The sequence below is a fragment of the Enhydra lutris genome, unplaced genomic scaffold, assembly GCF_002288905.1.
Source record: "Enhydra lutris kenyoni isolate GAN:26980312 unplaced genomic scaffold, ASM228890v2 scaffoldscaffold29, whole genome shotgun sequence".
Taxonomy (NCBI): Eukaryota; Metazoa; Chordata; class Mammalia; order Carnivora; family Mustelidae; genus Enhydra; species Enhydra lutris.
Genome location: NW_019154113.1, coordinates 6386773 through 6411944, shown reverse-complemented (window position 1 = coordinate 6411944; position 25172 = coordinate 6386773). Strand labels below are relative to the sequence as shown.

Sequence of the window (25172 nt, the reverse complement as noted above, 5' to 3'; positions counted from 1 at the left end):
CCAAGAGCCATGGACACAGCGCGTTTCCTCGATCTGGCTTCCTCATCCCCCAAGAGCAGTCCCTGGAAGCCATATGTGGATGCCAAGCCAAGCGCATGATTGCCCCTCACTGACCCACCTGGACAGAAGACCCCTCTCCTCCAGGAAACTCATGTCTGGGGCCCTCAGAGAAAATGGCCTTAACACAGAAATCCAGAGAGTTGAGTCTCCTTAAAAAAAAAAAAATTGGTCTTATAAACGCAGATTTTGGCTCACAGGTGTTACAAATGGAATCATTTGGTTGGGGAATCGGGGAGATGACCCAGGACACAAAAAGTTAATGGTTACCTGCTGTGGTCTGCTTTGGTCTGTTAGTTCAAACGTTAACTCATTTGCAATAGCCATAAATAACTAAGTAAAATCCTAGAAGAAATGGAAATTTCTTTCTTTCCATTTTCTTAAAATATTAATCACCACTACAATTAACTGTGGATTGGCCTCAACTGCTCCAAGGCTCTTTCGACCTGCTAATTAAATTTGCCCTCGCTACCATCATAAAAAGTCTAGGAAACTTTGGGCTTCTGAGCATACCACAGAGGATGAGAGAATCGCGGCCACTGACTTCCAATCGCCCACTCCACTTAATAAACAAAAAACATTAACAACATACATTTTAAAAAATCTAAGTGGCTTCCGAAGGTAGACATTGCGAGTCTCCCCAGAACGCACAACGGAGGCTTCAGACAAGAGTTTAATGAGCTGTTAACCGCTATCTTCTAGGCCTGGTGAGTTTAGCTTCTCCCCCTCCTACGGAGGCTGTGCAAAAAGCATCACAATCGTGCTAAACGGAGCTGCACACTTAAGCATCTTCCCCTTTACAGTCTGTAATCCAAGCCGCTCTATTAGCAAGCAGAAGAATCCTGGCTAGCGTCAAAACTCCCTCATCTTTCCATTACTCCAAATGACAACCCTTCCCCACTACTGTCTTTGCATTAAGTACCAGAAGCTGAAAGATGCAATCAGTTTAATACTTCTTTCTGCCCATGTACATTGCTGATTCGTTGCAGCGGTTCCTCTTTGCCACAAATACTTCCTTTGCCCATTCATGTCTGCATACTTAACATAGATCTAATATTTCTTTAGGCCAAAGATCACACACTGAGTTCTTCTTTGACTGGAAGACAGAAGAGACATGGAGAGAGGGAGGATGTCTGGAATCCCTTCATTCTCACGGACAGCCCCAGAGAACAATTCTCAATAAATTGTCAAAAGCTTGGATTGGCATCCCCTACGTTTAAGATACAAAGTGGGGGGAAGGACAGGAGAAGCCACCAAAATGTACCGAGCCCATCCTGGTTTCAGACACTGTCAGTCCCTTTCCTGACTTTATATCATAAAATTTGCTCGGGGGCCCTGTGATGGAGCAGGGGGTCTAAAGCAGACACGACCCCAAGACCACATTTCATAAAACTCATGACATGAGTAATGAACCAAAAGTCCACCACACAGAAACCAACTCAAGTCCTTTGAGAGCAAGAATCGCATCTTCTACTTGTTACCTCCTATGGCACTTGGTAGACATGTTCCAAGCTCCACTTAGAATCTCCCCACCCAGACAGGCAGGCAGAAACACAGGAGTGCTGACTCCCAGCTCCTATCCTGTTCCCCCAAGCCTGAACACTTGGGAAATGCTAAGCCCTCAGAGAGAGAATCTTTCCCCCACCCCCTTTTAAAAAAAATCAGATATAAAGTGGAAACCACCAGCTTCCCACCACCACCCCTGCCTCACCCATCAGAAACTTAAGGGATAGAGCTTCTGGATAGAGCTCCAAAGGTCCCCCCCACCCCAGAGTCATAGCTATGGGCACTCACTGGATAGAAAGGACACCTAAAACAAACAGGCTTTGGGCAGATTGGGGGTGCAGAAGAGGGGCTGCTGGCTGGGACCTCAACTACCACTCTAATTTCTGTTTTTATGACATAATATGCTCTACAAAATGCCTTGCAAAGTTTTGGAGTGCAACCCACTCGCAAGGTGAGGGCCCTATATACAATGCCAGACAAATAGTACTGAGCGAGTATAGACATCCTTAAGGAAAAGTCTCGATTTCACATAAGGCAAATATTCTTTCCATGCAAAGCCCCAAATATGGAACTTTCCCCCTTCTCTGCTCTTAGCACTCTTTGCCTCTCCTCCTCTTTTGGCCAAAATTCTGGAGTCCCTCATTACATGGCATAAATTGTCTCCTTCCTGGGGAATGTCATGTGCTTTATCTTATCTCATAACAAAAATCACAAGTTTCTTTCATACTGCCTAGCACGGAACTTGCACTAAATAGACCCATCAACAGAGACAATGGAAACTTTGGTCAAGGTACAACCAAAACCTGCACAGACACATCAAGACCTAACTCAGATGTCACTCACGGGTCAAGCTTCTTTGCCACCATCCCTTGTCACGGGAACAATATATACGTAATATATTCCCTTTCCCTTCATTAAGGACCCCGGATTTCTTTTTTCTTTTTCTTTCTTTCTTTCTTTCTTTCTTTCTTTTTTTTATTTACTTGACAGAGAGAAATCACAGGTAGGCAGAGAGGCAGGCAGAGAGAGAGAGAGGGGGAAGCGGGCTCCCTGTCGAGCACAGAGCCCGATGTGGGGCTCGATCCCAGGACCCTGAGACCATGACCTGAGCCAGAGGCAGAGGCTTTAACCCACTGAGCCACCCAGGTGCCCCAGGACCCCGGATTTCTATTAACGAGAATGGTGAAGGAGGAACAGGAGACCCCAGGTAATTCACAGCTCAGCAGAGGTTACGGACTCACGCAAACCATGTGCGTGCACACACACTCTCCCGTCCCCACTCCCTCGATTGCTCTTAAACTCTATGGATAGTTGGTTTTTTCATTCCAGACAGAACTGCTTCGGCCACCCAAAAATATTTTATCGATCCCTTTATAAAATTCCTGGACTAGAGTGATACAAGCTCAGTGCCCAAAGTGCAAGACTGAGCAGACACTCTCACACCTGCACTGCCCCAAGCCGACTCCCCAGTTTACGCTGCCCTCACAACCCAGCTTCCCTATCTTTACGAGAGCCAAACTACTCCGGTGCCACCCAGGGTCAAGACCCCATGGGAGATGGACTCGTACAGAGTATCTTTTCCATGGGACTCCCTCTGGCTATGAGGGTAGCGAACCGAAACTTACAAACAGGGCTCAAGTCCTAACCTACAAGTTGTTTATCATCTATTTGCAGAAAGACACAAATGGCGAGTAAGCAAGGTTTTCTAAAACAATGGTTAGAATACAGAGGGAAGCGATCGTTGACCAAAAAACATGGCAATGGCCCGATACCAGCCCACGAATGAGCTTGCAGGTACCCGAGCCCTCCATAAGGGGGATATGGGGAGGTCTCATGGGAGAGCGGTCTTGAGCAGAGCTTCGAGGAGCAGGAGGACAATGGTTAGGGAGAAACCACAAAGAGCGTGGCAACATTTGCTCCAGCTGAAACTCCCCGCGTAGACGCTCCAAAGCCAGAGTGCCCAGAACCAAAATGCTCACCAAGATACACCCAACTCTCCAACTACTGAGAAAGTATTTTAATTTCACTTAGATCATTCCAGAAGAGCTTGTGAGTCCAAAGCAAGTCAGCAGTATCATGGTAGACATCAGTCACTTGCCATGATAGCAGGAAACTCTTGCTGGGCTATCAGTTTGCTCAGATTCTGGAAAAGGGAAGGCTTACTTTAGTTGAAAAGAATGATTTAGATGAATTTAAATTCATTCAACTTAATCATGTTACATCGGTATTTCTCAAAGTACTTATGAATAATTCACTTTGGTAACAGCAAAAGCCAGACCAGAATAAGTCACTTCAAAGATACAAGACTTAACATAAATCCTACTGATTTTCCTACCCTCAACGCCTTCTCTAACCACTTTTATTTCTTTCTACCCTATCGCGGAGATGCTTCGCCAGCCTCCTATCCTACATCTGCTACCAGCTCATCAGAGCTCGTGAATCACAGCCACCTCCTGGGACCCCACAGCCTTCCACTCTCTAGTCCTGTCCCTAGGGGTGGGGCCCATTCAAAGACCAGGTCAACTACTTTATGCCTTTGCAAGTCAAGACTGTCTGTTTCCATCTCTCTAGCAGTGGTGATTGGCAACCAGGGCCAATGGACCCACCCTAGGTTCCCAACACCCTACTCTGCAACAATGAATCTCAGAGCTGGAAGGAAACTCAGGGCACACTTGGTTCAACAGATGAGGAGACCAAGGAACAGGGCGGCTAAGTGCCTGGCTTTCAGCCTCTGGGCTAAGGTGTAGTGCTTTCTGCATGCTTTCTGCAAATCCATGCTTTCTGCAGTAAATGATGATGCTCGTGTGTACGCAATTTTCCTGCAAACTCCACTTGATCATGAGGCTGGGCTGTCCTCTTCGCCTTCTTGCCACTCAATTGGCCAGTCACCTGCCTCTATAGCCTGACTTCAGAGAGAAGGCACTGACCAGAGCTTTGCATTTATTTTGATACGGTGGCGGCATCGGAGACCAGAGTTACAGCGGTGTGAAGAGCTGATGTAGGAAAGAGAGTTCATGCCTCACACCTTTGGAAAATGCATAACGTACCGGGGCTTGTTTACCCACACAGAGTCTGAGCTAGCTCATACACAACGAGTCACAAAAACCGCGCACCTTTTATCACAGAGCTGGAGTGGGGTCTGAACACCATCGCAATCACCATTTCTCTCTAATAACCACTGAAATGCCTTCTCTGGCGGCTCTTCATCCGTACTCTGAGGCCTTCCATGAACGCGGTGCCTGGCCAGATAAAGCTGCATGGCAAGATCCAGAAGAAGGGCAGAAACCTCCCCGTGGGACCAGACCAAGTTGAGGGTCTGAAGTCCCCCAACCCTGCAGGGCTAACCTGAAATTCAGGGCATCTTCCTGAATGGAACATTCCCATCATGGGAACGGGCAGGAGGTACAGCGAGGCATGGAGAGTGATCACAGCGTGGCCGTCCGTAAATCCACCTCCACATCAATCTCACGCAACAACTTTCTCTTGAAACAGTAGTGTGTTAAGTTGGCTTTGCCTGTTTTAGCAATTGTCCAGCAATAAAATCCTCCTGACTTAAGCACCCCCAAGACGTTCACCCTCCTAATCACCATCTCTGGCATCCAGTGATTTTTCCAAGGAGAGTTGTTGTTTTTTTTTTTCCCCCACAACAAACAAGAAATATTTTTGAGCTAAAGTAGCATTCTTCCAAGAAAATTATACATTCTCAGAATTCCACTCATAAACGACTACGATGTCAAGGTCCTTCAAGTCTTGACTACCTGTGAGGCTAAAAAGAGGGCCAGAGAGGAGATGGCAATTGGAGAAGAAGGGGGCAAGAAACCCAATGATCTCAGAGGACGACACCATGCCACCTAGGCCACACCACCTTGTTGCTGTGACCAGGACCATGCAAGAAATTACAAAGAGGAAGTAAAGGGTATTCGATGCTGCATCCGGGCTTCTCTGTCTTTCCTTGTAGGTGGGAGAGAAGACAAGGTACATTTTCCATGACCTTGCTTAAAACCCATTCCAGGGGTGCCTGGGTGGCTCAGTGGGTTAAAGCCTCTGCCTTCAGCTCAGGTCATGATCTCAGGGTCCTGGGATTGAGCCCCGCATCAGGCTCTCTGCTCGGTGGCAAGCCTGCGTCCCCCTCTCTCCCTCTCTGCCTGCCTCTCTGCCTGCTTGTGATCTCTGTCAAATAAATAAAATCTTAAAAAACAACAACAACATTCCAAAGCTTCTTTGACACAGCTACTTAAAACCCTTTAATGGAAGGACCTATGTATTATCAAAGAATCCAATCATGTCAAGTTCACTAAGGAAGAGAACAAGAAAACTTATCCCTACATCCTATTTGAGGGATAGTCTAGGAACCTACTAATATCATCTACTCGGCAAAGCCTAAGGGGCCATTCAGAGGTTAAGGAATCAGAACGGAATCGTGATACCCCTCCAGGAACAAAACTCCTCTCTTCTGGACCTAGGGATCTACCTAGTTTCCATTTGTCTCCATCATTACCACGAATACCTTCTGTGGGGGCCATGGGGGTTCCTAACTCCAACACTATGGCTCCCCAGGAAGTGTTTCTAATAATATCAGCCTCCATCTTGCCCTTTTTTGTATCATAGGCTCTTTGCTCCCCAATCTTCCTTCATTGTTTTCCCATTCCTTTTTGCAACTCAGCCCAACTCCCTGGTCTCGGCAGCCGCTGAAAACCATCCAAGCACTTTGCATCCACCTGGAAATCCAGAATGGCGGCCTCAGTTCATAGATGTGCTGCCAAAGGCAGATGTACGCGCATCACAGCTGGACCGTCCTCCCCACGGGCCCCTGGGCTCAGCGGGCTTGGGCCCAGGGGCCGCAGAACTGGTCTTGCACGCAGGATGGCGGGGCCTGCCTGCTCGGGCTCCAGCAGCGACAACCTCACATGCCTCACCCAAGTCCCCTCTTTAGAACTTGCAGAAACAAAAGTGGAGGCCGCTACACGCTGGGTCAGTCTGCACAGCCTTTGTACACAAGGCTATGAGTAGCAAGTGACACCGAGTCCCCAAACACGCCGCCTCTGTTCCCATCCCACGTGGATTCCGCAAAAAATGGCACGGGGAAAGGAGAGAGGACCGGGTGGATGTTTGTGACCCAGGCAAAGAAACAAAAAGTGACTTCTGTCCGATAATGAGATGGAACAGAAGCCGGGCTTCCGGGACAGGGCCTGACATTCCTGCACAGCATTTTCCCACCCACCTGATCCCCTCGAACGGAAGGAAGATCTAAGGGAGGTCAGAGAGAGCCAGTGTTTGTTTCCTGCACCGGGGGCGAGAGCAGGGAAACGAAACAAAACAAAACAGCCGAAACGGGGGAGAGGCTGGGAGGCTGGGTGGGAGCATAAAGTGGTACGCACACGCAAGTACCCACACGCACACGCACATGCGCGTGCGCACACACACACACACACACACACACACACACACACACCCTCAGCTAGCATTACCCACCAGAAGACAATAAACAGGCACATGCTTCAGCCTGGAGCAGACACTTGGCTACCTTCACTACGTGAGCCCGGAGGTTGCCCCAAATAAAAATGCACATCCTTGTTATCGTTACCAAAAACTGAGCCCACTGTATAACCACCTTACTGCTCTCCACAAAAAACACATTAAAAAAAAAAAAAAAAAAGATAAGGGACGTCTGGGTGTCTCAGTTGGTTAAGCCGTGCCTTCAGCTCAGGTCATGATTCCAGAGTCCTGGGATCGAATCCCACATAGAGCTCCTTGCTCAGCAGGGAGCCTGCTTCTCTCTCTGCTTCTGCCTGCCACTCTGCTTGTGCACGCGTGCTTTCCCTCTCTCTGATAAATAAATAAAAATCTTTAAAAAATAAGATAATATTTAATGGTAGTATCAAACAAGAATCTTATTGTTGACATTTCTTAAATTCTTCCCAACACCAAGCTTGCAAGCAGAATCAATTCACGGGGTTTGATAACCGAATAAATAGCGTTTACATGTAACTACAGAGGCCCCACAGGCATCCTGATAGTGACATATGGACCTCACTGAATGTTCTTTAAAGATACGGCTTATCTGGACAGACACAAGAATTTGAACAATTTGGATTAAATTAGCAAGAACCACTCCTACACTATGCCATGCTATTTATGATAATTGAATTTTTGCAATTTAGAAAAAGCAATAGAGAAAGACCATATAAGATATGGCAGTAAACATACGTGGTCAATCCAGTTTAATGCTCAGAATTCTAGATAGTCTCCGAAGGCAGCTCTGAGATACTTTAATTTTCGAAAGACTAGCAATGCCTATCATTTCACAAAAAACTATTATGTGCTAGGCAGTCTGTCTGGGGCGGTCTGTCAAGTTCAGTATCTGCCCATCCCTGTTTCACAGATGGAAGATGAGGTCTGGCAGCCCCATTCCAGCACCTGGGAACACAGGAGGCTGATGAATGGAATCCTCTTGATTCATCGACTGTTCTTAAACCTTTGTCATATGATGGCACTTGTCTATATGTGTAGTGTGTATGCACGTGTGTGCATGTATCTATGTATGTATACATATAAATAAGATAAGTACCCCTGGGTGGCTCCGTCGGTTAAGCGTCTGCCTTCAGCTCAGGTCATGATCCCAGGGTCCTGGGATCGAGTCCCACATCAGCCTCCTTGCTCAGCAAGAAGCCTGCTTCTCCCTCTGCCTGCCGCTCCCCCTGCTTGTGTTCTCTCTCTCATACACACAAATAAATAAAAATCTTTACAAAAATAAAATAAAATAAAATAGATCCCATTTTGTACAAAATTAGATCTTCTTGCAAATATCAATGTTCGTATGCCACAGTGGTCCACGGAGGGACAATCACAGGTGCAAGGCCAACTAACCGTGCCCAAAGACGAATCAGACAGAGTGGCAGGCATATGATGGCAGCTGCGGTCTCCACGGAATCCACACCACTGTCAAGGGTAGATACCCTGGGACTCTCAGGAGTGAGGCCCCAGCCAGCCCCGTGACATCCTAAGAACTGAGGAACTGTGGCCGAGATGATACCGCAGGAGCACACTCTCCCCTGGAGGGCCACGCTTCCTGCCTGAGACTCTCCCTACGCCACCGGCCCCAGAAGCCCTCATCACTCCCTGACCCGAGATGACAACCGTCTCCACCAAGCTCTGGGACGTGCTGGGCTCCCGTGCCCGCTCCTGTGTGGTTCAGGTGGTTTCAGGGCTCGGAGGGGAGCTATGTTTCCAAAGACAGAGAAGACAGGCCAGACACAGAATAGAACCCAGAATGGTCTAGATTTTGGGTTTTGACCAGGCACTGGCTCCTTCTCCCACAAGGAAGATTTCTAAATTGCTTCAACTCGGATTCCCAAGTTATGCACCGTGATAGCCCGCTCTGCTTAATATCCTTACCGTGACCGTCGGGAAGATTACATCTCCTGCTACCAGCATTCCTAGAACACCGTGGCCATCTCTCACTTGCTCCTTTTCAGGGGAGCATTCTATCATGGGATGGTGCTCGGGGACCCCGCTTCCCACAGCCTGAGTCCTAGGAGTCACACTATAGACTAAAAGGAGGTATGTTTCCAATTCATGGCTTCCCACTCACCGGGGGCCAAACCTAACTTTTGAACCACCCCGTGTGCTCGAGTTGAGCAATGCAATCTAGGACACGGTTAGCCACAGGCCCACACGATCCACGTCATTCCCACTCTAATCAAGAATACACACAAGACGGGGCGCCTGGGTGGCTCAGTCCATTAGGCATCTGCCTTCGGCTCAGGTCATGATCCCAGGGTCCGGGGATCGAGCCCCACATCGGGCTCCTTACTCAGTAGGGAGCCTGCTTCTCCCTCTCCCTCTGCCTGCTGCTCCTCCTGCTTGTGTGCGTGCGCTCTCTCTCTCTCTCTCTGTCAAATAAATAAATATTTTTTAAAAAGAAAATACACAAGAAAAGCAACGTAGAAATATTAATGTAACAGAAGAGGTATTTCAGGAGTAGGAAGAAATCAGGACAATCTTAAAAGTGGGCTCAACCGGTGAGATCTGAAGGGACTCCAGATAGTTCCCGATATAGAGAATTGCAAAAATCACCCAAGGAGAGTTATTCCGAAAAGCCTTTTGCTCTCAAAGCTGAGATCCTTATTTAAAAAAAAAAAAAACAAAAAACAAAAAACAAACTTCTGAAGGGAGCCCAGGAAAGTGACACCTTAATTAGGGGATGGTTAGCCAAGAGCAAAGCCTTTCCGTAACCAGGCCCAAGAGCTAGGAGGGGTTGCAGAGAGCCATGGACACAAACTGCTTCACCATCTTGGTAAAAAGGGTCGACAATCAGGGAGAACAGAATGTGATCTCCATGCCTGACTATAAAAGGCAGAGAAATGAGGCCCAGGGGCATGTGACCCCCTTCTAAATAAAGATCACCCCCACACTGGGAGCAGCTGACCAGAGCAGGGGCCTTCCAGGGGAAGAGACCAGCTCCTACAGACAACACAACCCCAGAGCCTGCTCAACAGACTGCCTTCCCGTCCACGATCCACGGGGCTGTCTCGGCTCCAACGGGCAATGCAGGCCCCTCCTCATTCACAGGGGGCAGTCTGGAGGGCCGTAGCATGCAAGAACCCTGTGGCCAACCACACAGCATTTCACAGAAAGAAATACCCATCACGGGAAGCTTAAAACTTGAAGGGGGGTAGGGGGAGAGGAGGAGGAACAATTAAGAAGAAATAATGCACCTCGCGCACATGAGGGCTCAGGGCAGAGAGACTGTGCCCCTCACCTCACCCCAATCCAGCAGGTGATTTACAAACACATAAACCAGCCCCCCACTTGGACCTGGCAGGCCAGAGGTACCCACCTATAAAGAAAATGAGGAAGAAACCCAGAAGAAAATGAAGAAGGGGAACCCCTCCACAGCACACACCAATACCGCCCTGAGAGATGTATCTGATAAACAGGAACACGAGAACCCGTAAAGAGGGGGGAAAACGTAGAATTGTCTTTTTTATGCTCCCTGCCTTCATTTGAAGTCCCCGATCTCATCCGTGAGATGGCCGTGAAATGTTTTCCTTTTGTCAAAAAAGGCAGCCACTTACTGCCTTCTCATGCAAGGGCTCTGATCTGCTATTTTCCTGGTTTCTCCTCTGGAAGGCGGTGGGAAATGCAGCCAGACTCCGGGACCGCTGTTGCCGGTCAATGCCCTTTTAACTGAAATAAGGCTGCACCACCAACAAAGCCAGTCTGCACCACAGCCAGGCTTGCCAACTTCATGCATTTTCTGCCAAAGACCAGGCCTTCCCATGGGCAACACAGTGATCTGAGCAGACCCTAAACTGTCCATTCTGTTGGGTTAAGAAGTACTTGGAGACGTTAAATTTAGGAGGAAGTTTTAGATTTTTGTGTGTGTTTGTTTGCTTTGGTGAGGGGATCTCTAGATCTGCAAACAAGTACCAGAAAGCCCCAAGGGCAAGCGAACAGCAGACACCACTGAGGCAATTCACGGGGCAGGAAGAGAACCACTTCTTACGAGAGTATCTGCCCCCTCTTCCCTCCTTGCACTGGTCGGCTTTCAGCATATGACTGCCGTCCAAAGTAACAAACGGCGCCACAGGCCAAGCCTTGACTTTGAAGATGATTCCCGTATTTCTCCACCATCTTTGGCCTTGAATCATTCTGACAAGGGCGGGTGAGAAAGGAGCTACGACCGTCCATGGCTGACCCTCCCTGCTGGTGAAGAGCTGAAGAAGAGTTTTGGTGACCTCGCTCCTGGGGAGCAAGGACCGACCAGGAAAATGACACAAAAAACATCCGCATTTCGCAATCCCTGAATCTTCTGGCTTGCCGGGGACTGTCACCACCCACTGATGTCTGCTCAAGGTGGGAAACAGATCTTCCCGAGCATAAATCTTTCACAAAGCAGGTGCCATGCTCGCCCCTGGGGTGACAGCCATGCTCTCCACGACTGGGAGGACACGCCCAGAATTTATTTGGCGATGGAGAAAGGGCTGCTGCTAGGCTTCTCTGTGGCGAGACGGCCCACCAGAGCCTGCAGAGTCCCAAAGTCCTCCGCCAACGGGCACGGAGTCTGCCAGAAGCACACCGTCACGGGCCAAGGATACTGCTGGCAGAAGGCAGGGAGGTGGCTTATCAGGGGCATGGCCCAGTTTCACGAGCACTCACGGGCTCCCACTACAGGATTTCAGGTGGGGGTGGGGTGGGCTATTGGTCAGAGTGTCGGTTAAGGGAGCTCCCTGGGCCCAGGCACCAGCACGGAGAGGCTGGAGAGAGGCCGGGTCATGGAAGGGCAGGGGATAGCAGATTTGGGAAACATGTATGATGGACAGGGCTTGTCCCTCAAATGGAGGAGGGAGCATCCAGAGGACACCCACGTTTCTGATTGGGAGTGGGGAGCCCAAGAATGCTGCCCATGCAGAAGGGGAAGTCCAACAAAGACAACGGGTAGAGGTGAGGAGACAGAGAAGCCCAGCAGACATGGAGTCGCCCACAGCTCTCTGGACAGGAATGGATCTGTGGGTCTGGGGCTCACAAAGAGGTCTAGGCTACAGATGGTATTTGCAGACGAGGTGCAGATGGAAGGGTGCTTAAGCGTCAGATGGGACATCCTGGGGGAACAAGGACAGTGAAAAGGGGCCTAGGATGGAAGTCTGGAGACCACTAGTCATCAGAGCCTCAACCAAGGGAAAGGAGCCCACCAAGAAACAGCTGTAGAGATGGAAGAGAAGCGCTGCCAGAAGGCAGGGGAGGAGGAATCACCAGTGCTGAATGTCACGGGCATGGTCCCATTTCTACTGAAAGGAAAATGCCATACACAACTTTTTTAAGAGTTGGTCACCTTTTAGGAGTAACTCAAGCCTCAATAAAACCACCCCTCCAGGGGTCCCTGGGTGGCTCAGTGGGTGAACCATCTGCCTTTGGCTCACATCATAATCCTGGAGGGAGTCCTGGAATCGAGCCCCACATCGGGGTCCTGGCTCCGGAGGGAGTCTGCTTCTCCCTCTCTCTCTGTCCCTCTGCCCTGCTCATGCTCTCTATCTCAAAGAAATAAATAAAACCACCCCTCCAAATCATAAGACAACAGAGAAATACAGAAGTGTGCCGGGAACCCACAAAGTCGTCATTTCCTTAATGGGGCTGTCCATGAAGCTGCCACAGTCATGAAAGAAAAGAAGGAGTTTAAGGGAGAGCGTCAAGTAGAAACCGCGTATCGGCACTCCATAATTGAGTGTTTCTCCGTGATGTCAAAAATTTCACACACATCCTTGATTCGACGTAGCTCTCCAGATGCTCTCCCTCCCTCCGTAGACAACCCTGTGAAGAACAGCTCAATGGGATTCTGCCACACTTCATCGTTTTCAATGGCCACCTTAACGCTCATGTTGACTTCCCGGCAAATGACACGCTATCCAGACTCAATGCCCTTCACCTGGCTCCTTGAACGGTTCGTCAGCATCCTGCTGGAGAGGGGTAGGAATACCACAGCACCGCAGTGCTCAGCCACAGACAAGATGGGGAGGGGGGGGGGGGGGGGGAGGAGAACGCATGGCCATAGGGGGAGTACTCTGAAGAGAATGGAAGCCCCACCTGTCATTTCAAATGCTCTAGTAACCATGTGAAAAGCTACAGAAACAGGTGAAATTAATTTAATAACATAGCTTACTTAACCTACAGGTCCAAAATATTACCATTTCGACACAGAGTCAATACATTACAAACTACTAAGGCGATAACCTTACTTCTTCTCCCTCATACATACTGGGTCTTTGAAACCCAGTGTATTTTATACTTCAAGCGAGTCTCTGTTCGCACCGGAGGACATTCAAGCATGCAGTCAGCCACATGTGGCTAGTGGCTGTCACACCGCACAGCACAGGTCTCAAGGGACTCTATGCAAAGGGAGAGTTCCAGTTCAATGGGAAAATCTCAGGGACACCTGCCTATGCTGGAGTTTTCCTCAAAGCCCAAAATGGAGGGAAGACAGTTTCCTCGAATGCTGTTCACGATTCTCAATAAATACGCCCTCCTAAAATCTCAGAAACACGTCAGCCGGACTGAGACAACTGGCAGGGGAGAAGGCTGCAGGGTGTGGCCTTGGGCAAGCCGGGGTCCAGCCAACAGGCCTGTCAGCACCAGCCATACCAGCACCAAGGCCCAGTTTCTAACCCCATTGTTTTTTTTGGTATTTTTCCTTTTTTTTTTTTTTTTTAAATAATCCTTATGAGAAAGGGCAGGATCTCTCCAGATTGAAACAAAACAAAACAAAACAAAAACACAAACACAAAAAAACAGAGGGCCAGGCCACTTAAATTACTTGCTACCAGACCTGGACCCAGAACCCACCCCTGCTCCCGGCTTCTTCAACAACCTGCTGGTCAGAAACAGCCAAAGTCCACAGCAACCCCAGAGTAGATACCAAATGGGTCACTGAACAAGCGCCCACCTGATGACTTTTTAAATAACATCTCCCTTTTGTACAGAGCTGATGAGTTTCCAAAGCAGTTTTGTGCACATGTTTGGTTGTCACTAAGGAATAACATGGGACTGCCCTAAGAAATGTTCTGACGATACCCAACTACAGCCCAGAAGGACTGGCTGGTCCAAGGTCACCTGGGCCCCTTAGATGGCATCCAACCCCTTCCCACCACACAGGATGCCTCCCCTGATGACGCCGTTTTCTTTTAAAACAAAATTTTAAAAGGTCAAGACTCCTTAAAAAGGTGTTTTTGCTGTTTTCTCAAAACCAGTGGGTAACCTAAGGGTCGGGTACAGTTTTAATCAATCACAAATGGGACATCAGCGTCGTACCTTCCTCCAACCCCAGCCGAAAGGGACTCTTCAAGAAGCCTGATGGCGTCCTCGGCCATCCAACGTCCTGGTTACAGCCAACGAGACCCCCTCCCTTATTTATCAGATGTTCACGGACACATGGGTGGATTGATAGCGTAAACGTGTGTGCTGGGCCAAAGAAACCTTCCCTTTCCCGGCTTCCACCCTGGCTGGACTGGGAACAAAAAGAACAGCTACCTGTGGGGTCTGGCCTTTGATTTGTTTATTTTATACACTTCATGGTTTAGGCAAGCCTACCAGTTTGGGATTCCTTGGCTCTTCATGACCAGCTAGAACACATGAGCTCCTCGGTCGTTAACTGGGCCAACCATTAAATAATAGCTATTTATAGCTACCACACTGACTTCCACACCAGGGAGAGGAACCTTCCCAGCCAACATACCTGAACATTGCTGAAAGCAACGCGGCAAAGGCCCAGACTTGCCTTCTAATAGCAAACAACCTGGGTCTCCACATAATTGATCACAATAACTCAAGAGTCTGGTTATACTCGAGAGAAGAATAAAGCATGTTCCTGATAAAGAAGCAGCTTCAAAGTATCACCCCCGGAACCTGGAGCGCCAGGAACACATTTCAAAATTCTTTCAGTAGGCGATTTCAGAAGATCTGCACAACTCTTTGGGGAGGAAAAGGTGGGGGAAAAAGGAAATGGAAGCCCAGGGCGTAGGAGGGCACCCATTACACAGCTCCTTGCAAGTACGACCTGAATCTGGGATTCCCAGGGACCGGTCCAGGGCTCTCCCACGTCGGCGAGGTGCTCCGCCGTAAACAGGCACACCTAAGCCTCGTGACCATCCCTGGGGACCAAGCATGGGGCGCAAGTCCCCACTTTCACAAGATGTGAATTGAATTTTGACTTTCCCTTTATTCAACCATTATTCCAAGTACAGTCCTCCTAAGGAAGTCCCGCCACAACCAAATCTGTCTTTTCCCACAAAGGATGAACCCAGTTGATGCATAAGCAGTCCCTGACTGCTGGAGCCTGGGGACCTCCGAAGCACACCGGGTCACCTTTCTCACTAGAATCCAAAGCTCAAGGTCAGCACGCTTCTGGTCCCGAAGGTGCTGGATTATTTCTAGGACACGACTGGGATGCTCTTGATGGCAGCCATGACGGGGTCCTGCATTCCCCAAGTTCTCGAGTTCTTGGATGCAAAAGGAAGCCAGCCAAGACCCCTGCCTGCACCCAGCAGGCGGCCTCCTCCTCAGTGTGACACAACCACGCCCTCCGCCCTCCCTGCAGAACCCCCAGCAGAAGCCACCAGCGCTCAGAAGAGGAGGGAGGCGAGGGAGAGCAGGAGGGGGAAAGACAAGCAGAGGGAAAGCCACAACCGCGTCTCCTTACTTTTCTGGCAGCGGCTGGTGGTCCAGCAGCGATAGTTGTACTCGTTGTTGATGGTCGTCTTCTCGCACAAGGGCTTCTCCTCCATCGTCCCCGGACACAGGTCCCCGCACTCCTTCGGGGGCTTGTTCCCCACGATGTAGTTATTGGACACCGCATCCAGGATCAGGGACCAGTCCACCGTGGAGAGGTAACAGAGGTCAGCATTCTTCTCAATCCTGATGGCCCCCCGGGTGATGTTCCTCAGATTGTAAAGTCCAATATCCTTGAGATTGGTCATCTCAAAGATGACCAGGGCATAGTTGTAGAAGAGTTTCCAGCCGCGGATGACCGTGAGGTTGGGGAAGAGGTCCCCAAGGCTCTCGAGGCCGGCCACGCGGAACAGCAGCAGGTACTCGGTGATGACTGTGAGCTTGGGGAAGCGGTAGCTGCGGTAGTCCTCTGCCTTGGAGATGAGCAGGATGTGGAGGTAGCCTTCGATCACCGTGCAGTTCTCCAGGCGCTTTAGCTGCTGATAGTCATTGCGGATGTCGATGCCCGGCCCGCAGACTGAGAGGAGACAAGAGGGCAAAGGTGGGACATGTCTGAGTTACAAGGAAATCGTTTTCTGAACTATTTCCCAACCCACGATAGGGCCCGTTTTTCAGGACACCTGCATTATGACGATTAAAGTCCCCATTCTTCACCGGGGACTAACGTTAGGTATGGGCTATCTGCGGCCATTCACGGCGCATCTGCACTGGGCCAGATGTCGTGCAACATCCTCAGGGACCGTGGGGAGGGTCATCCCCACCCTGCTTATGTACAAACCACAGCTTAGAGCCCAGGGTCACACAGGAGCACAGATGAGAGTCCAGGTCGCACAGTCAAAGCTCTGCACCTGCCAGGCTGCACACCCCCACCCCTCATGCCTCCTGCACAGCCCCGGTGCCCAAAGTCTGAACAAACCGCTCAGCAGCCACAGAACAACAACCTACTACTGCAGCCAGCCGCAAGGACCCCAAGCAATGAAGTCTGCGCGGGAGGACAGTCACCGTGACCTACAAAGCAAGGATCTAAAGAAGCAAGTTCTCACATTTCTTGCTACCATCTGACACGGGTCAGGTGGCCTTGTGTTCTTCCCCAATACTGTATGAATACAGATACAAAGCCTAACTCAACAGAGAGGCAAGAACGTGTGATTTCTATGGATAAAAGAGGTATGCCATCCCAATTTCAAAAAAATTATTTTATGAAGCAAGAAAACAAGCTTCCTATAGAGAGGTTTGGTAAAAGATGGCAGAAAGACAGTAAAAATCATCCGTATCTCCACATCCAAAGATAATCACTATTACCAAGTGCCTATACCAGTGATCCTTTCTCCAGAAGTAATTTAATTAAGGTAAAGGAAATCAGAAAAGATTTCCTTCCTGCACTTAATATGAACATTTCACCAAGTCAATAGATGTCCTTCTATGTTACTACTTGAAGGAGACAGTAAATAGGGTACAAATATGCACCATGAGTTATTTTATTTTATTTGTTTATTTATTCATTTGAGAGAGAGAAAGAGCATGAGCAGAGGGAGAAGCAGAGGGAGAGGGGAAAGCAGATCATCTCCAGCTGATTTCACACTGAGCCCAGAGTCTGATGTGGAGCTCGATCCCAAGACCCCAAGATCATGACCGAGCCGAGACCAAGAGTCAGATGCTCAACAACTGAGCCACCAAGGCACCCCTGGTTCTTTTATTTTTCTTAAACCAATCCCCTATCTTTGGATATTTAGTTTATCTCCAGTTTTTCACATCATAAACACCACTCGAGTGAATATTCTCGGCAAATGTCCAAGACTATTTTCTTGGGATAAATCCCTAGGCGTAGAATTGCTGGACCAAGACATCTGCAGATCTGAAGAGCTTTTGATACAACAGCCTCGATACTGGAGACTTTATTTTTAAAATACTAGACACGTACACAGACCCACAGACACAAACCTTGGTTAATATCCTTTCTTACGATTTAATAATCCCAAGCCTTCCATTAAAGCTTCTCAGACGGAGTCAAGTTTTCTGATGGATGTAATTCATTAATTTTTGGAGCACTCAACACGTAGGATGCTATAAGAGAGTCAAAGAAGCCGTGTCTGCCCTCTGAGGAGGCTCACGGTGAAGGACACAAGCTAAGACCCATGACAAACAATCGCCATATGAGGCAGAAGGTGGTCAGTGGTATACAGTGGTGTAAATCCACTGTAGATGGGAATGGAACTAAGCAGGACAGATGGGGTAGCCTTGGAGCTTCCTGTAGAGAAGGTCCTTTCTACTGGAGTGCCCAGGAAAGCTCTGGCTCCTATAGGATTTAAAACTGAGTATTAAGGGGCACCTGGGTGGCTCAGTCAATTAAGTGTCTGCCTTTGGCTCAGGTCATGATTCCAGGGTCCTAGGATCGAGCCCCACATTGAGTTTCCTGGTTGGTAGGGAGTCTGCTTCTCCCTCTGACCCTCCCCCATCTCGTGCTTGCTCTCTCTCTCTCAAATAAATAAATAAAAATCATTAAAAAAAATAAAACTGGGTATCAACATTCCAGAGGCCAGAGAAAAGGGAGAACAAGATACACTCAAGGGCCAGTGAGGCTGATGGCTAGGGGTGTAGAGAAGAGCAGAGGAAATGAGTTCAGTAGAGTCCAAGTCATAAAAGGTCACAGGTGGGGATGGAAACTTTCATCTCAGGAATGAGGCCGCTCTCAAGACTCCTGAGTGAAAGAGAAGTCCTAAGGAGGCCTTTTTTGGGAAGAATATTCTGGTATAAGACAGAATCGAAGTGGAGCAGGTGAGGGAAAAGGGGAGAGATATCCAGCAGGGCTTAGAGCCATAGACACAAATTGGACAGAGAATGGCAGGCAGGGGATGAGGTCCAGGGGACCCAAGAGCTGAGGAGCAAGCAAGGCTTGAGAACCTAGAACCTGACACCTCACTTGGTCCAACTGCCTTCTTTCACTGATGAGAAAATGAAGCCTCTACAACAGAGAAGAGAATGGAGAAACCAGCGCTCTGAGAACATTCCATGCCAGACAAAGGCTGTGAAGGAAACTTTGTTTCATTTTGTTTCACCTCATGGGAGCCTTTCAGTAGCATCCCACACTACGTATTATCATCTATTATCATCGCTACTTTGAAGGTGAGGAAGCAGATCTGGAGAAGTGGAACTTGACACATGGTTTCTGGAGTGCCCCAGCTCTCAGCATCCTCATCAACGGGTCACCCTAAACCACTCTGAAGAAGCTTCTGCCCCAATCATGATACTGAAGCACACTTTGCGGAGCCCCTGATGACGTTATCAAAGCCAATGACCGGTCCCTGTTCTCCCGTGACTCGACCCTTTTAGCCACTTGACATCGCCTCCATCCTAAGGCCTCTCTGATTCCACTCGCCCCTTCACCCCTCTTCTCCCACCTGACCTCTAAATGCTGCCCTCTGGCCTCAGCCTCCCCCTCTCTGCCCTCTCACGTGGACGAGTGGCCTCCTGTGCCACCCACACACTGCATGATTGTCAACTGCATATCCTTGGGGCAGCTCCAGAGTTCACACCCATCTGCCGACTCAACGTCTCCATTTAGGTGTCTAATAACTCATTCCCTTCCCCCCACAAAATCCACCTCCGGCGCTCCCATAGCTCAGTGGGTGGCATTCCCATTCTCTGAATTGCACCTGTCGAAAATCAAAGGGTCATTCCTGATGCCTGTCTCCCCGGACGCTGCACATGCCCAGTCCTCTTGGGCCTTGTGCTAACTGCAGTGTCAGACACAGAGACACACACGTTATGTTCTCACATGCACGTAGAATCGAAAAAAGCCAAATGCATAGAAAAGATGAGCTAGAATGGTAGTTTGTCAGGGGCTGGGAGGTGGGGGGAATGGGGAGCTGCTGGTCAAAGGGTACAGACTCTTAGCTCAAAGATAAATAAGATCTAGGGATCGCCGGTACAGCGTGGAGACTAGAACTGACAATACGGTATTCTTGGAAGTTGTTAGAGGAGTCAATCTTAAATGTTATCTCCACACACACACACAAATTACACTGATGTAAGAGGATGGAGGTGTTTACTAACTTTATCGTGGTAATCATTTTGCAATGTATACATGTATCTAATTATCACATTGTACACCTTAAACTTACATTAATGCCAGTAATATCTCAGAGAAGCAGAAAAAAACAGCCCTCTTGGCACCAGTTCCCAAGCCTATGGGGAACTGGGGCATTCTGCCCACCATGACGCCCTACTTCTTCAGGCCACTGTTCCTCGACCGCCCTGTTCATTTCCCTCCTAATGCATGTCTGCCTTCCTCGGGCCCTCTTCTCACCCCGGGGTCTCTCCCTCTAATCTCTCCCCCTGCAGCGGCGGCTCCAGGAGGAGGGGGAATTACTGTCCATCTCCCCCCTACCCCAGTGATACCCCCAGGGCCTGAAGCAGTAATTGGTGACTGGTGTTCACACCATTAATTCACATGTGGAATGAATGGATTGTTCCACATCTGCCTCTCCCCACTGTTCTAACCTTGATCTGAGTCAGTGTCATCTCCAGCCTCGTCTAGAGCAACACCTTCCCCATGGTCCAGCCTCCATCCCCCAGTTCGTCGCTGATCCAGCACCACTGCACAGGGGCTCATCCCTGTCGACTTCTACCTCAGCTGCTGGAATGTTCTTGCTTCACACGCTGTGGTACCAAGCTCCTTCCTCCTCATCCCCTGCTGACTGGGGTGCTTCTCCAGTCACACGGATGCCCCCCACCCCATTCTCATCCTGTGGCTCTCCATTCTCACGTCATCTCATCAGAGCTTTGAGGGTCCCCCTCGACTGCCTACCCCCCATTTCCCTATATTTACCATTTTTATAGCACTTTTCATGTGTGACAAGAGTTGGGACCTGAAAGGACGTATTAGGTTGAGTGATCACTGTCTAGGACCCTCACTGAAATTAGAGGCTCTGTATTGTTTGCGTTCTCCCTGTCTCCCTGTCTCCCAACATCCGGGCATACAGCAGCTTCCGGGAAGACGGGCTGCCTGACTGGGGCCACAGGGAACCTAAAGTGGAACAGAGAGAACAAAGCCTCTCAGGTATTTGCCTGCAGAGTACTCTCAAAACCAGGGAATACCACCCAACGATACAACGATAGCTTCAGGTCAGGGACTCATCATGGAAGTCTTTTTTTTTTTTTTTTTTTGGCTTTTATGCTATTTGTGTTTTCCTAAGCCTAAGCTAAAGTTCTGTAGTCCTTCTGTGTCATCATCAATTAAGTGTATTCGTTAGCTCTTAAATGATGAACGTACGTACATGTAAAGGAGTGCTTGGAGGGCATCTAGCATTGCCTCCAGTGTGTGTCTGATCATACTATAAGGTGTTAGGCAACTGTCTGTTTGCTATCCTTTCCCATGGACCAGAAAATTCAGTACCCAGCGAAAGAGCATGAAGACTCCTAACCAGTTTGCCAACCTTTCATACTGTCATCGAAGCAGACCCTAGGAAAGAATCGGCTTCCCTCTGCCTCCCGTTCCCTGCCTGTGTAGACCACTCAGCTAACAAGCCACATGACAGAGCTGGAATGGACAGATTCTTCAAGTGAAAGAACCGTCTCCCCATGGGACACTCTCCCCCCATTGGCAGAAGAAAAGAAGAAAAAAAAAAAGGAGGAAGAAACTAAACACTTGCTCCTGAAGAGAAGACAAGCCCAAGCCACAATGTGTGAGGCAGGACCCGGCCACCAGCTGTTTTGGATTCTGTTCGTGATACTGTCGGCCTTTGGGGTATTTTGTGATAGGAACAGAAAAAGGAAAACCCAGCTGGACCAGGAATGATAACACAGCCTTCCAAAGGCACAAGCCACAAACAGGAAAGAGAATACAACATGCTTCATTGGTGCCGTGAAATGATACAAGAACCGAGGGAGTAAATATTCCACGCAGCACATGAGAGACACACCCTTGCTACTACTCACTGATGATTAAAAGGAAATTGCAAAACACTGTTTCTCCCTGTTCAAAGCAACAGATAACCCAAAACTCGACTTGAAGGAAGGCACTGGAATGGGAGCTCTCAGGCCAGCCCTCAAAAAATCACCGACGCTTATGGAGATGAAAGCAAACAGGAAGCAGAGGGAAAGAACACACTGGAAGGTAGGGCCAGAGGGCCTGGGCAGCAGGCCCAAAGCCAGCAAACAGGAACGGCAGAACGAAACAGATGGAGGACCGCCAGTGCGGGAGCAGAGGGCCCGGGAAGGGATGCGGATGGGAGGCGCAGGGTGGCCTGGTACCCAAGCCAGGCCCCGTTGGAGGCGGGCAGGCAGGGAGGCAGGCAGGTGAGGGCCTGGGAGATAGAAATCACTTCCCCCAAAATAAGATCTTTTTTTTAAGATTTTATTTATTTATTTGACAGACAGAAATCACAACTAGGCAGAGAGAGAGGGAGGGAAGCAGGCTCCCTGCTGAGCAAAAAGCCCGATGAGGGGCTCCACCCCAGGACCCTGAGATCATGACCCGAGCCGAAGGCAGAGGCTTTAACCCACTGAGCCACCCAGGCGCCCCTAAAATAAGATTTTTTAAATTAAGTCTTTCAGTTGAAAGGACACTGCTCCCAATAAATTCCTACATATTTCTTAAAACATCAAAAGGTAGAATTTCTGCTCTAGGGACTTCAGTGAATGGAAAAAACAAACTATACATATTTGGGAAATAAATTCCTAAGATCTGCTACTATGAGAATGGTTAATAACAAGCAGTTGCCTGAGAAAACCCGCAAAAGAAAAGCCGCGTATCTAAGGATATGGAAAAGCTATAGAAGGAATTCAGTAACGGCTTTAGTACATGCTCTACGCTAAACACAGTCTTGCTGAAAAGGAGAAACGGGATGGGTCTGAGTCCTCAGTGCCATTTACGGGCTCCTGCCCCCAAGAAGTGAGTTACCCTTCCGAAGCCTGAAAAACGGGCTGTTCACACAGGTACCCTAAGGAAGATGTCCTAAAGATCAGAGGTGTGCTTTTGTGTTCCTGTGGCCAGCACTGAGCTTTAAGCAATGTTATTACATAAATTAAACATTCCTTAAAAACATTCAACCATTCCGTTGCCCCAAACTAAATATTAACAACCCACAACAAAGGGGTAAATGAACAAATTTGTTGATTAGCCTTCTGACACCCAATTCTATGAAAGATGATCAGAGGTAGTTACCTAATAAAAAATGTTTTTAAATCTAATCAACTCTTCTTGAAAATACGGGGCAGTCTTAACTCACACATGGAAATAAAAGACATCGGGAAGCATCATTAGCATTTTACTACAAGTCTGTAGGCAGAATGAGTAAAACATTAGTCAACCAGTTGTCCCCTCTGGTTCTTGGTGGTAAAGTTCAATACAACATAACCATTCCCTCCCCGACCCCGACACTGGCCCTCTATACAAGTTCTTTACGTCCCATAAAATGAATTCTTTGGAACCAGTAAGTTAGTACTCTAAAAACTCTGGACTCTGTGAAAGCCACACTCATTTAAGAGGTTAGGAGAGGATTCATGTGTATTCATGTGAATCCAAAATTCATGTGAATTTTGGACAAGCAGACAGAGCAACCACCTCTCTCCTCAGCTAGGGCCAAATTAAGTGAGGTAAAAGTTTTAACAGGTCAATGAGCAGGGCTGTGGGACCACGAAGACGGGGGCTCACGACTCCCCATCTCTAGGGAAGTCAGGAAGCCATCTCAGAGGAGGGGATCCCTGAGGATGGTCTGAACGAACGAGCAGGGTCTTGCCAGGAAAGGCAAGGGGGCAGGGTGTCAGGCGGAGGGAGGGGCTGTCCACCTCTGGCTGCTGGATCCCCAGCCCCTAGCCCCTGGGCAGGCAGGGAAGGGGAGGCATGGCTTTGTCGCTGCCCACTCCTTCCCTGCCGGCAAGGAACCAAAAAATCAGAAATGGGGGAGGGGGGTAGAAAGACAATGTTGTGATAACAAACACTATGAATATTCCAGAGTTTGTTAGAGTAGAATTTTCTATGTAAGTGTAAATAGACACAATTCATGTTGAGCCTTTTTTATCTTCATGTGTCAAGGAGAATGTGTTTATATTGTATATGTATTACTAGCCAGGCAAGCAGTCCCTACCACCTGACAAATGCTCCACAGCTAAGGACAGTCCTAAGAATGCAAGGGATTACATGGTGCAGGTGACTTTCCAAACAGAAATTAAAAATTAAGTGTATTTTTCAAGGCGCAAATTGTCCTCCACTGTCCCGCAGAAGAGCCATCTCTATCACACATGTAAACATCATCTAAAAACCCATTCACACGTAAGATGTAGCCCTGAAGGCTCCAGAGCATTAACAGAACGTGCTACAATGTGGCAAAGAATTCATAAAGCGGGCTGAGATGTTTATATCCTGCCTCTCCAATGAAGAAATGGAAACTTCACTGGGAAATACTTCAAAGACTGGAGGGAACATAAGCCCCAGTGTCCCCATCACATAAAGCACCTGGAACTTCAGAGATGGGTACAGAACGAAGCCGTCTTTGCTCCAATGGAAGAACAACACCTATTTTCCTGGGTCTTCATGAAAACAACTTTGCTCTCATGGTGATTCCAAACTCCTTTCTGATCTTAAAATATCGAAAGTCCAATATTCTAAGTCCCTATATTTTAAATCATCTTTATTTATAAGAGCCCTGAATCCTTTGTAACTATTCCCAGTCCCAATGGTTGGTTCCTTTAAAAAAAAAATACTTTACTTAGGGGTGACTGGGTGGCTCAGAGGGTTAAGCCTCTGCCTTCAACTCAGGTCATGATCTCAGGGTCCTGGAATCGAGTCCTGCATTGGGCCCTCTGCTCACCAGGGGGCCTACTTCCCCGCCCCCCCCTCCCCAGCCCTGCCTGCCTCTCTACCTGCTTGTAATCTGTGTTAAATAAATAAAATCTTTAAAAATATATTTATTTATTTGAGAAAGAGAGAGAGAGAGAGTGGAGGGTTGAAGGGGTGTAGGGAGAGGGAGAAGCAGACTACCCACTGAGCAGGGAGCCTGGAGCCTGACACGGGGCTTGATCCCAGGACTCTGAGATCATGATCTAAGCAGAAGGCAGATGCTTAACCAACTGAGCCCCCCAGGCACCCCAGCTGGTTGCCTTTTTGATGAAAGGGCACACGAGGACTAGACTCCCTTGGTTATACCCCCCACCCACTACCAGCCACTCAGCCCCCCATGGGCCCAGTGGGAGCTGCATCAGGCTTTGCTGCCAGGCCTCCCAGGGGAGCACCACCACCAGGCAGGCAAGTGCAGGCCAGAAAGCACCCTGAACCACCAAACAGGGAATCTGTGCAGCCAGCGGATGGCGCTGTGGGTCCCCGTGGGCTAGAGGAGGGGAGCTACAGAGCCAGGAGGAGGCAAGCCCAGAAGCTGCAGCCTGACCTGGAA

At 48.8% G+C, this 25172-nt stretch overlaps 1 protein-coding gene across 1 annotated transcript in view; it reads right to left on the bottom strand.

Moving 5' to 3' along the window:
* Window positions 1-25172, bottom strand: part of LOC111152643 (insulin like growth factor 1 receptor) — a 293795-nt gene that overhangs the window by 223779 nt on the left and 44844 nt on the right. The window contains exon 2 of the mRNA XM_022511183.1: window positions 15755-16300. Coding sequence (XP_022366891.1) covers window positions 15755-16300 — 546 coding nt within the window. The remainder of the gene's footprint in view (window positions 1-15754; window positions 16301-25172) is intronic.